This window comes from Embiotoca jacksoni, unplaced genomic scaffold (genome assembly GCF_022577435.1).
Source record: "Embiotoca jacksoni isolate LCO1_2020_lvr unplaced genomic scaffold, fEmbJac1.0.p SCAF_14, whole genome shotgun sequence".
Taxonomy (NCBI): Eukaryota; Metazoa; Chordata; class Actinopteri; family Embiotocidae; genus Embiotoca; species Embiotoca jacksoni.
The window spans coordinates 10,098,321-10,110,761 of record NW_027185274.1 but is presented as its reverse complement, the minus strand read 5'-3'; the positions used below and the strand labels follow the sequence as shown (position 1 = coordinate 10,110,761).

Sequence of the window (12,441 nt, the reverse complement as noted above, 5' to 3'; positions counted from 1 at the left end):
GCCACTCAGTTACAACAATGGGAGATAATGGCACTACAATGTTCAATCATGTTTTACGCAGTTATATGGTTCATTTCGAACAATAATTAGAATTAGAATAATTATCAATATCAGCAATTGTCAATATTTGACAGAACTATCTCACTTTCAAGTGAATTTAGAAGCTGTTTCTGAGCTTTTGATCGTTTCATGTGATTTGTATCAGCAAAACAACAACAACAACAACAACAACAACAACAACAACAACAACAAACCCAGATATTCACTAAAAGGATCTCAGAGTGCATCGCTTAATGAATTTAAGTGCACTTCCAAATCCAACAGTTTCCAGCTTCGATATGACCATGCTGTCATATACAAAGTCAGGCCAGTGAAGAATTTGTCCAATTTATGGACAAGTGTTTATTTTTTTGTTAATTTTTTGGGTGCCAAAGGCTGAATGGATCCAGCAAAAGAGGCTGTTATACAGTGTTACAGCTGAATGCACATATACACATGATGTGACTTCAAACACCATGGAGAATAAACCTGTTGTTATCTTAGGGTCATGTAATTGTGTACGTGTGAATTTCTAGTATTAGTTTTAGGAGGACTTGGGAACACAAACAACAGTTAAAATTAAATAAAAAATCAACCTCCCCACACCACATGAAGGCTGCTGGTTTAATTAAATTTGTTTTCCAGATAAACAACGTGTTGAGGCCTAGGCAAAACTGTGGCCTGTGTCCTCCCCACATTCCTGAGAGCAGAGACACCTCCCCACTTCACGCTTCAGCCCATCACATGAAAGAGCCATCCTCCACACCACCCAGCTGTTCACAGAGCAGGAGGGGTCAAGCACAACCGAGGCCTGCTCGTCTTATAGTGTGGGAAAACATGCCTGACTTTCTATAGCAGTTTACTACACCAGTAGTTCAACATGAAATGATCTCTGAACTGGAACAACTGAAAGTGATTAAACTTTAATTAACTGAATCACTCACGCCTTGAGTTCATAACTGAAACATAATTTACTGTCTGAACTGTTTGTTTTGTTGGTTGTTAAGAGGTTTTGTTGACTGACTTGCCTTACATGTAAACTTTATGTAGGCTGGAGCTATGATGGAAGGAACACGTAAAGGAGATGAAAAGTTATGCATGATGAAAACAAATATTCAGAATAAGTCAAAATAAAAGATAGTGAGTCAGGACTTTGACTTTCTAAAAAAAAAAATTGACTTACTAAGTCAAAATTCTGACTCATTATATCAAATGTTTTACTAAGTTTACCTGAACATCCCATCATTTTGATTAAGTCAGTATACTTTATTAGGATTAACCTCTCACATTTTTTTCTACAGTTATAATTCTTCTACAGAGCTTCTACAATAATAATTTCCTTTTAAATGAAGCTATATTTTAGTAAACAGAGTACTTTTACAACAGACATTTCCTCATGATGTTTTGATGGTGGTTATAGAGAGCGCTTATGAAAAATGTCCAATATGTTCAGTTCAGTTGACATTTGCTCTGTGACTAAATCATATGACTCTCACCATTTTCATCCTCATCAAACCATTCAGTATCTAACTCCCTATACAGACTAATATGCTTTTCTACATTTATTTCTTTGAGTTTCTACCTTATTTTGCCTGTAAATTTGATCCATACCGTGCATATTTTCATTATTTTCATTTATTTTTGTAACTGTAAACCTCACCCTGTTCTCTGAAACAGCTCTGCTTTGTCAAACTGGGGCAACTTGTTTAACTCTAGACTTTTAGACTAAAGTCACTGCATGAGCTGAAGAGATATAGTGTAACAACTATCTCGTTTCACTCACTCTTAACTCTTGACTTCCTTCTGCACTGAATTGTAACTCCAAGCTTTCATGAAAACAGTCTTCAGAGCGGCCATCTAGTCTCATGTTGTGTAATACTGACTCAGCACTGGAACGGCCAAGGTGCACAAGACAGCAATCGGTCCACTGACACAGCACAGCACTAATGACTGGCTCCCTCTTTGTATTCCTCTCCAACTTTTCTTTCACTACCTCTTTTAGCCACCGACTGTCACTTACCCCTCCTCCCTCTCTCTCCATCTCACTCTGCCATTCCCTTACTCTGCTCTACTTAAACAAATTACTCCCTATCTCTCTGCGAGCGTGCTGTGCAGACTCGGTCGCCTTCGGTGTGTGGAAGTCTCCGGGACTCACAGCTTTTAAAATGAGGAAGGAGAGCAGGCTATTTCGGTGGATCTGGTGGATTGTGGTTGTGACAGCGTTGTTCTTGCTGGGATTCATCATAGGTAAGAACACCACAAAAACTCTCTCTGCTGTTTGTTTTTCAAGAAAATTCCCTTAACAGTATTATGACTGTAAAAATAATGGCATTGTTGACCATGACAAATGTATACATGAGACTGTAGGCTGCTACTGAAATGGCTTGAAAAAATACATCACATATGGAGATAAACATTGTTTTTTTCTGTTAGGTTCTTTAAAAGGACTTTTATGAGCTATAAATCTGCTCAGTGCTACTCTTGACGGTGCTGTGATGATGTGAGTGTGAGCTGTAGTTTGTCACTACTCTGACACATTTCACATCTTAGTGCTCACGACAGGTTAACACTTGCTGTCTATAACCACAACTATCTTTGTAATAGAATATTGCCAAGCTTCTGTTCAGAGCTAACACAACTGGGCAGCAAGTGTCAGTGAAGTCTGTATGTTTCTCCCTGCTGTTTGTGTCTGACTTGAATCATTTTAAACAACTAATAAAGAAATACATGTATGTGGAAGACTCTTCTCAAGAAGACTGACTCTGTAAACTGAATTACTGTTTCTCTGCACTGTGTGTGTGTGTGTGTGTGTGTGTGTGTGTGTGTGTGTGTGTGTGTGTGTGTGAGTGTGTGTGTGTGTGTGTGTGTGTGTGTGTGTGTGTGTGTGTGTGTGTGTGTGTGTGTGTGTGTGCGTGTGTGTGTTTGTGTTGTAGGGTGGTTTGCAAAGCCCACACACTTAAACACTGAAAACCACAAAGCTTCCAGCCAGTATCTGAAGGAGTTCCTGGATGAAATACAGGCAGACCAGATCAGAGAGCATCTCAGGTAAAAATAAATAAATCATTGTCAACACTCAAAACCTGTCCTGTCCATTAATACAAGACAAAAATGTAATGATGGTATAGATTGGATTTTACTAGGGAGTCATCCATTTTAATGTGCATCATTTTTGCACCAGATTAATATATTGATAATTGCAATAGTCTCACTAAGATGGATTCAGACTGTGGTGATTATAAGTTTTCACTTGCACAGAAATTCTAGACAGCATGCTAAAATACTGATACTCAAATCATGCTGTGCTGGAAGCCAACATTTGTTCAAACCTGCAATAGTTAATTTGAATTCTAGTGGAGATCCTAACATTTCCAAAGACACCAAATATATCAGGCTGAATTTGACCCATAACCACATCTCTCAAGTGGATTGTAAACATCATATTGTGTCAGTGAAGAGTGCGAATATGGTGATACACAATAGAGAGCGAGGAATAAGAAATATGGATCATGCTGTGTTCAAGTACACAACTTTGCATACATGTACTGTTTCCTACTTAAAAAAAAATTGTATTTATTCATTTCCCCCTGCTATTCAAACTTGAGTGCTCTGTGGCCACAAGAGCGCATTTAAATTCTGCAGGTACTGCTGCTACCTTCATCACTGTGACCGCTAACATCCTCTCCGCAGGAAATTGACACGCCTCCCCCACCTGGCTGGAACAGAGCAGAACTTGAAATATGCCGAGCAGATCAAGACAGAGTGGCAGGAGTTTGGATTAGACTCAGTGGAGACGGTGCCCTACGACGTCCTGTTGTCCTATCCCAACAAATCACAACCCAATTACATCTCGATAGTGGATGACCTTGGCAACGAGGTACAGTCCATGATGTGTAAAAAAAAAAATCTATATGCACACACACAGTTAAATTTACATGTCAAACCAAAAATAAAAACAGCGAGCATCTCATGTCTCGGCCACACATGAGCTCAACCTTTTCATAAGTAGATGTCTTGTAAACACCTGTACTTTTTTCTGGTGTAGTGCTGTCACTAGTTTTTGTTGCTATCTATTACAGCATTAGGTAGGTAGTCATACCCTGTGGAGAGTTATTACACACACACTACCCGTGTTTAAAATGACCAGTTGCATGTCTTGGGCTCATGTTGAGAAATAAATGTGGGACTTATTTTTAGTGCAGAGATTTCCAAACATTTTGTGACTCGAACCTTTTTCTTTTTTTTACCACTTCAATCGCTCTGATGAAATACTCCATTCTCCATTCTCCACACGTACCCCCCATGGGGACGAACATTTCAAAGGATGGTGATTTTCTCACGCATTTGAACAATAACATTAATTCAATGTGAACCCCCTGACCACTTCTCAGTAGTGTGTTTGGGGAGATAACAGAGTAGCAGCTAACACGTGGGGATCAAATAGAAACCACAGTCACATACCACTCCAGGCCTCCTCTCCACCAGCCGTCTGCTAGTCTTCACCACAAAACTGCATGACAGCTTGTTCAAGTCCAAGGTCCTTTTATGGCCATGTTGTAAGATAAACACCTGAGTGCGTCTTGGACCGGAGATAATGATACAGCACTGAAGAGAAAAGGATAAAAAATGTTTACTGTATGGGGGATATTTCAGCACGCTACCATGCATTATGAAACCGCAACACAATCAGGATTTACATTTGGGTTTATTCAGTAATACATTAAAGCTGATGACCGTTGAGTGAACAGAACACTGGTCTATACTCGATCATCAGGTCGGGCAGCAAATAGAAAGTATCCAAAGTTAAAATTACAGAGTGTGGCTGTTTCATCATTAGTTATCATTATTACTATTATTAATATTTGGTTAGTATTACTCATGCATTAATGTTCAGGCAGAATTTTACTGTCTTTATTTTATTTTTTTAACTATCTTGTAACTGGCTGCAACAAATTTTCATTATGCATCAATCTGTTGGTTCTGCTCTTCAACAATCACCTTGGTCTGTTTGAAAACAGTGAGAGGTGCCCGTCACAGCTGCCCAGATCCAGCAGAGGAGCCCTTAATGTTTGATCTGTATTGGATTAGAAGTAACTAAACTAAACTGAGGAAAAGCGCAAGAGAAAGAGGCTAATCTTCTCATTTGATAAGCTGCAAGCAGGAAATGTTTGGCATTTTGAAAAATAAAAGATGATCAAAATAGTCTCTTAATGTATTTCTATCAATTGAGTAACTGACTAAATATGGGTTCTGGGTAGTTTGACCTAAAACAAAGCATCATATTCTGTTATGTTTTTGTAAATATGCGTTGTATACCAAATGTTCATTTATAAAGTTTTAAGTAGCTATAGTGGAGTCAAAAGTGCAAAGCATCACAAACAGATCATATTCAAATAAAGCACAATTATGTGAAATTTTAGTAAATGTATTCCACTACTACTTATTTATCATATACTTAACAGATTTTAAAGCATCATTTACTAAAGAGTAAAGGGTCATATCATTGAGTCTGGCCTTTGTCTTTGCTTCTTCAGATTTTTAATACTTCCTTGGCTGAGCCGGTTCCACAGGGCTATGAAGATGTTTCCGACATCGTGCCTCCATACAGTGCTTTCTCTCCCAAAGGACAGCCCGAGGTAAACACACAAACACGCACAGACACAAACACACAACAATGAACCATGCAGCTAAGATGTGTCTTCCTTACGTCTCTCTCCCCAGGGGGATTTGGTGTACGTGAACTACGGTCGCACAGAGGACTTTTTCCAGTTAGAGAGGGACATGGCCATCAATGTGATCGGGAAGATTGTTATTGTCAGATATGGGAAAATATTCAGAGGCAACAAGGTCGGAAAAGTCTTGATCCTAACTTAAAATGCCATCTGTGCCCTTCAGAGGCATTGGAATAAAGGAAAAATTACTTATTTGGACTTGATACTGGAAAGAGAAGATTAACCGCTGTAATGATTTATTCATGACACATTCAGGATTTTATGCACGTGACTATGTGACTGTTTGTCATGACTCAAACATGTCCACACAGACAGAGATCATTTTGCACAGTATTAAAATGACCCGCTTCTCTCTTACATGCTGTCTGTGTGCCAGGTGAAGAACGCCATATTAGCCGGAGCAAAGGGGATCATTATGTTCTCCGACCCAGCAGATTACTGGGCTGCTGGAGTGCAGGTAGTAGTTTCAACAAGCTTTGACAGAATCTAAAAAATAATAAAAAAAAAAACAATACATTGGATTTAATTCTTTGACTACAGCCACATCATGATTGGAAAAACTGGAAAATTCAAGGATTTATACAACGTGGTTTGAATCCTGAAATTTTTTAAATGTGTTCAGCCGTATCCTGATGGCTGGAACCTGCCCGGTGGAGGGGCTCAGAGAGGAAATGTTCTCAACCTGAATGGAGCAGGAGACCCGCTCACACCGGGGTACCCCGCTAAAGGTGTGTATGTATGTCCTAGAGCCTGTATGAGTTTATATACCATATGTGTGCGTTGTATATAACATAGTCCGGTGTCCTCTCTAACAGAGTACACCTTCAGATCCAGCCAGGAGGATGGAGTGGGACTTCCAAAGATCCCTGTGCATCCAATTGGCTTCCATGATGCAGTTCAGCTGCTGAAGTACGACTGTCTCGTCTTTATTCATTTTTTTTTTCTTAAGATAGTTTCATGCAGAGCGTTTCGTGCTATTTTAAAAACGTTCTCTTTAATTTGGAATTTAGGTCAAGAATCTAAAAATGTTATTGGAGTCATTAAATGAAATGCAGAATATGTGAATTATTCACCGTTCAACAGGAACATGGGAGGACCGATTCCTCCCAACAATTGGAAAGGTGCCCTGAACATCTCCTACAGGATTGGTCCAGGCTTTACGGATGACTTCAAGAGCCAGTAAGTGATTTTCTAAAGCTTTCAGCCTAAGCAGTGTCAGAGTGACTGTGTCCACTTCACCGCGTGATAATACGATTCTCCTTCGTCTTTTTACAAAATAAATCCTCCTGCTGATAATCTCTCCTCTGCCTCTTCTCTCTGTGCTTTAGTGTTTAAATTGTCTCTCCCCTTTTGATGCTCTTGTTGTTGCTCTTCAGATTGTATGACCCATGTGGCAAGTAGCCAACTGATGCACAATGGAGGCCCTTGTGCGTCCTCTGTGTGTGACAGACGTACATACACATTCACACATAACACCGCACAAATAAGACGCACTGTGTACCCATAAACAACAAACAATAAGGCCGTCCTTTGGTGCTTTTGAACAGTAGCGACTATTTTTGTATTTTTCAGTGCAACCCTCCCAAAAACAAGTATTTTTCTTCAAAGCAGAATCTTTGAGGTGGAAACACTTTGTAAAGAACTTGTATGCTGCAGTGCGCGAGTGCTTCCTCTCTATTCCCTGCATGCCCTCTTCTTTCTCTATTACTCAAATTAACTGCAGTATGTTGAAATTGTTTCTGAGACTGCTGGGCAACATAAAACAAAACAATTTTGTGAATCTGATAACATTTCAGATTCCCAAGCTCTGCTCTTCACATGTGTTTGTATCTCATTCTGTTCTCGATGTGTATCATTCATTTCTCAATCTGTCTCAGGAAGGTGCGCATGAGCATCCGCACTAATAACCAGGTAACCAGGATCTACAACGTCATTGGAAGGATTAGAGGAGCTCTGGAGCCAGGTAGAAAAGACCAACTTACTTGTAACGCTTCATTCTGCAACATTTTACACACACATGTAAAACTCAAGTAACACCCATAAGACATAGACAGTAAGTGTGATAGGGAAGAATAAAAATGGACGTCTTCATGCAGGTGTACAAATAAGGCTTTGTTTCTGTCCATCTTTAGAGACCCACTTAAATCTCTATGACTGTCTGAAATGAGGAAACCTGTGTCTCTCTAACTCCTCTTTCCTTGTGGGTTTGTGTAGACAGGTATGTGATTCTGGGAGGACACCGCGACGCCTGGGTGTTTGGAGGAATTGATCCCATGTCTGGAGCTGCAGTGGTCCACGAAACTGTCAGGAGCGCTGGGAAGCTTCTCAGTAAAGGTACCATTTTGCAAGTGAGTGAATAAGTCAATTATGGTGTCAATGTACTCAGTGTGTGTTTGTGTGTATGTGTGTGTGTGTGTGTGTGTGTGTGTGTGTGTGTGTGTGTGTGTGTGTGTGTGTGTGTGTGCGTGTGTGTGTGTGTGTGTGCAGGCTGGAGGCCGAGGAGGACTATAATCTTTGCCAGTTGGGATGCAGAGGAGTTTGGACTGCTGGGATCAACAGAATGGGCAGAGGTACCACACACACACACACACACACACACACACACACACACTGACCACACATTATCCTTCTCAACAGGATAATGCCAAGCTGCTGCAGGAGAGAGCTGTGGCATACATCAATGCAGACTCTGCCATAGAGGGTGAGCATGTTTAATATTCTCAATAAAATATAAAATATATAAAATGCTAATAATTTGCCTTTAGGTTGGTTTTAATTCGGTATTTGTGTGTGTACATGTGTTTTAAATGGCAGGGATGTACACACTGAGGGTTGACTGCACGCCCTCCCTGCACACTTTGGTGTACGACCTCACCAAGCAGGTGAGCCGCTTCAAACACTCACCATATCTAAAACTGACATGGATAAATAGCTTCTGTCTTTCATGCATTCTCTGATCCTGTCCTCCTGTCTGTCTTCCCACTTTGTCCACACGTGTTTCTTGCTGTTTTTATGTAGATAGCCAGTCCAGAAGAAGGAGAGGAGGGAGGTTCTCTGTATGAGAGCTGGCATAAGAGGGACAACTGGACAAATGACCGAGACGCACCCAGGTATAAAGCCTCGCGATCAGTTAACTCACAACAGAGACACAATCATTTACAAACACAACAACACTTAAGCGGTTATGAGAGCCGTGCTTCAAAAAAAGTAAGTATAGGACAAAACATACTGCCGAAATAAATGACAGCCGACGATTTCTAATTCTTCAATTCAACTGACAGAAAATTTTGCAGTTGAGACAAACTTTGGAAGATGTATACAAACTTTTAAAAAAAAAAAAAAAAAAAAAAAAAAGCCTCAACTCTACCAGCGTGTCTTAAAGTGGCCATGTGTGGAGTTTAACACTTGTTTAAATGTAATTTTTTATTTTTATTTTTTTTGTCATTCTTACCTAATCAGCTAAACAATAAAGAAATGAATTAAACTAAGTTTGTCTGTCTTCCACTTTTATGTTCTGCAGGATCAGTAAACTCGGGTCAGGCAGTGATTTTGAGGCCTATTTTATCCGTTTGGGAATTGCTGCAGGCAGAGCAAGATACACCAAGAACAAGGTGAGCCAGGCAGCATGTCCAGATTAATCAGCATTGTTTTTGCATTGTGTGCATTGCTGTTGTACATGTATTCATAATATTAGCCTGGGCATAAACAGTGTGTCATCTGTGTGACGTCCATTTTATCCGTATACTCATAAATCATTTCATTGTATTTGTACTGTGCCACAGTTTGGAAACAATTTTGGATGAAAACAAGTAAAGTGGGGGTGGTGGCTTGTGTAATTGGGGACAAAGTTCTCAAAATGATTTCCCTGCAGCTTGAGTTAAAATAAGAGCAGAGGATGAGGAAAGTCTGTTCGTGGTAGAGGTTACTGTGAGCATCCATGGACTCGGTCAAATATTCTCCCCGTGTGTGTTTCTGTTCAGAAAACAGAGCGATACAGTAGCTACCCAGTCTATCACAGTGTGTACGAAACCTTCGAGATCGTGGAGAAGTTTTACGACCCCTCCTTCAGGAGGCTCCGGGCGGTGGCCCAGGTGAGAGGCGGGCTCATCTTCCTATTGGCCGATTCCCAGCTGCTCCCTCTGGATGCTAACCAGTATGCAGACTCACTGAGGAAGTACGCACAGAGCATCGCACAGCTGGCACAGAGGAACCCAGAGGAGATGGAGATGTATGAGGTGTCGTTTGGTGAGCTGATCATTATTTCTCATTGTCAATAATGACCAAAACATTATAAAAGTACTGCCAGCTTGTATGTGGTGCACACTACTTACTTTTCTTTTTCTAGATTCCTTGTTTTCAGCAGTGCAGAACTTCACTGTTGCAGCCAGGGATTTCCATGAGCGCCTTCAGACTCTAAACAGAGCAGAGTAAGACCGTGTTTAATTTTGCTTTCAAAATAGACCAACCGAAAATCTAACGTGCATGCATTAGTTTAGATTAAAAAAAAAAAAAAAAGATACCCAGTCCAAAGGTTTCCCAAGAACGGCCAGACAAAACCTAAATAGACCCGAGGAGAATTACATCGGATGTTTTAGATGTATAAACAAATGTTGAAATGTGTTGGCATGCAATGTGTGTGTCTTTGTGTGCATCAGTCCTCTTCAGGTACGTGTCATGAATGATCAGCTCATGTACATGGAGAGAGCCTTCATAGACCCTCTGGGTTTACCTGGCAGACCTTTCTACAGGTTAGTCTTACACCTACACACACACACACACACACACACACACGCCGTTCGTTTGACATTTTTTTACACAAATCTAAACACCCAGTGAGACGTTTGAGCACGCTGACCACTTTTTTAGCAGAGCAGGCTGCAGCTGACTTGTTTTGGTCACTAAGATTAAACTCGGCTTCTTTGGATTCACTACAGTTTAATTTATAAACACTTTTTTCTACATGCATTTACACCTACATCTGTAGCTTTGCAACATTCTCACAATTTATGGTAATACACACACACACACACACACACACATATTTTACATGTGGAAGCTCTATTTCATACAGTAGCAGGCAACCTTTTGCACTTGTAGCCGCTTAAAATGAAACTACTTGGAGAAACCTCTTCACTCGATGCTTCCTGGCTGTGAATTCTTCAACCCAAGGGATTCTTTTCTTTGTTTTACTTTTATTTACCCAGTAGTTCACTGAGAAACACATCTCTGAGTTCTATCTTGTTAATTATAACAGCTCAGAAATAATGAATGAAAAGCCTTAATCGGCTCTGACATTTGGTGTTTCCAATAATATTGCTTTTCTTACCATGAACAAGCTTTCTAAATGTCTTCTTTAAAAAGGGTCTGTTGAATAAGACCTTTAAAGAACGCTCTATGTTGCAAAACCTGCAGGACAACTTTCTTTTTTCTGTTCCAATCAAAGCCAACTTTACTTGTACAGCACCGTGTTAGATAAAGTGCTTCACTGGGCTTTACAGGATGATCACTCTGCCTGTTATTTCTCTCACCCACTTTTAATTAAAGCACAGTCGAGTTCTTTTTTTTTAATCATTAGGCAGATGGACTCGTACGTCATATGAGGGGTGAAGAAAAAAACTTGTCTTTGAACGTGTGCGTTCTGCTGATCCCATGCTGTATCATGTTTCAATAACATTACTGTATGTGTGTGCTTTACACCAAGAAAGAGGATTTTATTTTGCCCAAATTTTATATATTTTGCCACAATACGAAACAAGTTTACGTTCCCGTATTCAATTTCTCATTCCTCTCATATGTATTACACAATAAAAAGCAACTACTAAATTCACTCTGTTGTTTTCATCTGATACATTTTAGCAGTTTTTTCTAGCCCTTTCTGCATGTTTTGTTTTCTCAATTTTTCGGACTGCTCTCATTATAACTATTTATAAAAGCATGCAATTATATTGTGATTACAATTAAGTGGCTGCATTTGGGTTTTGACCAGGCGACATCATAAGTTTGGCCATATTGCTTTGACTCCAAAACAGTCTGCAGAGACACACGAATGCTGATGTTTTGATCTGAGCGGCATATGTGATACGGCATAATCTTTTGGTGTTGCATGTGTGACAGTTTTATTTTGTCCGTTTTCTCACCTATCTATCTTGATTTCAAATTACCGCACAAATATTTCATGTACCTGCGCTGCGTTCCTTAAACTAACACTCCCCTTCGTCTCATCTCTCCTCTTCCGTATCAGGCATGTGATTTTTGCTCCCAGCAGCCATAATAAATATGCAGGGGAGTCTTTCCCTGGAATCTACGACGCATTGTTTGACATCGAGAACTCAACTGACCCAGAGAAGGCCTGGGAGGAAGTCAGGCGTCAAATCAGCATAGCAGCGTTCACCGTGCACGCTGCTGCCATGACCCTGACACCACCTGCATGAAGCAGTCTACAGCGATGCGATGTGACAGTTGTGTTTTAGCATGTGACGAGACCAGATCCACTACTGGAAACCCACACACATATCGGAGAGCGAATACTGCTTCTCATCTGGTTATTTTTCCAACACTGTGACAGTCTTCATCACATCTCCAGAAGCTACAAAACAATGCCCTTTTACTTTTTCATCTTTCAGGTTTGTGTTTTGCTGAGTGGCTACAATAAAGATGTAATTTATGTTTTTAA

At 40.2% G+C, this 12,441-nt stretch overlaps 1 protein-coding gene across 1 annotated transcript; it reads left to right on the top strand.

Annotated features, from left to right (window-relative positions):
- The first annotated feature begins 2,001 nt into the window (after positions 1 to 2,001).
- On the top strand, positions 2,002 to 12,441 carry naalad2 (N-acetylated alpha-linked acidic dipeptidase 2). Its single transcript, XM_069147900.1, has 20 exons — positions 2,002 to 2,286; positions 2,973 to 3,084; positions 3,727 to 3,913; positions 5,571 to 5,672; positions 5,758 to 5,883; positions 6,145 to 6,225; positions 6,391 to 6,496; positions 6,584 to 6,677; positions 6,852 to 6,947; positions 7,646 to 7,731; positions 7,983 to 8,102; positions 8,256 to 8,338; positions 8,406 to 8,469; positions 8,583 to 8,650; positions 8,787 to 8,878; positions 9,289 to 9,379; positions 9,749 to 10,013; positions 10,114 to 10,195; positions 10,424 to 10,516; positions 12,010 to 12,441. The coding sequence occupies exons 1-20, from the start codon at positions 2,205 to 2,207 to the stop codon at positions 12,197 to 12,199; spliced, it is 2,220 nt and encodes a 739-aa protein (XP_069004001.1). The 5' UTR covers positions 2,002 to 2,204; the 3' UTR covers positions 12,200 to 12,441.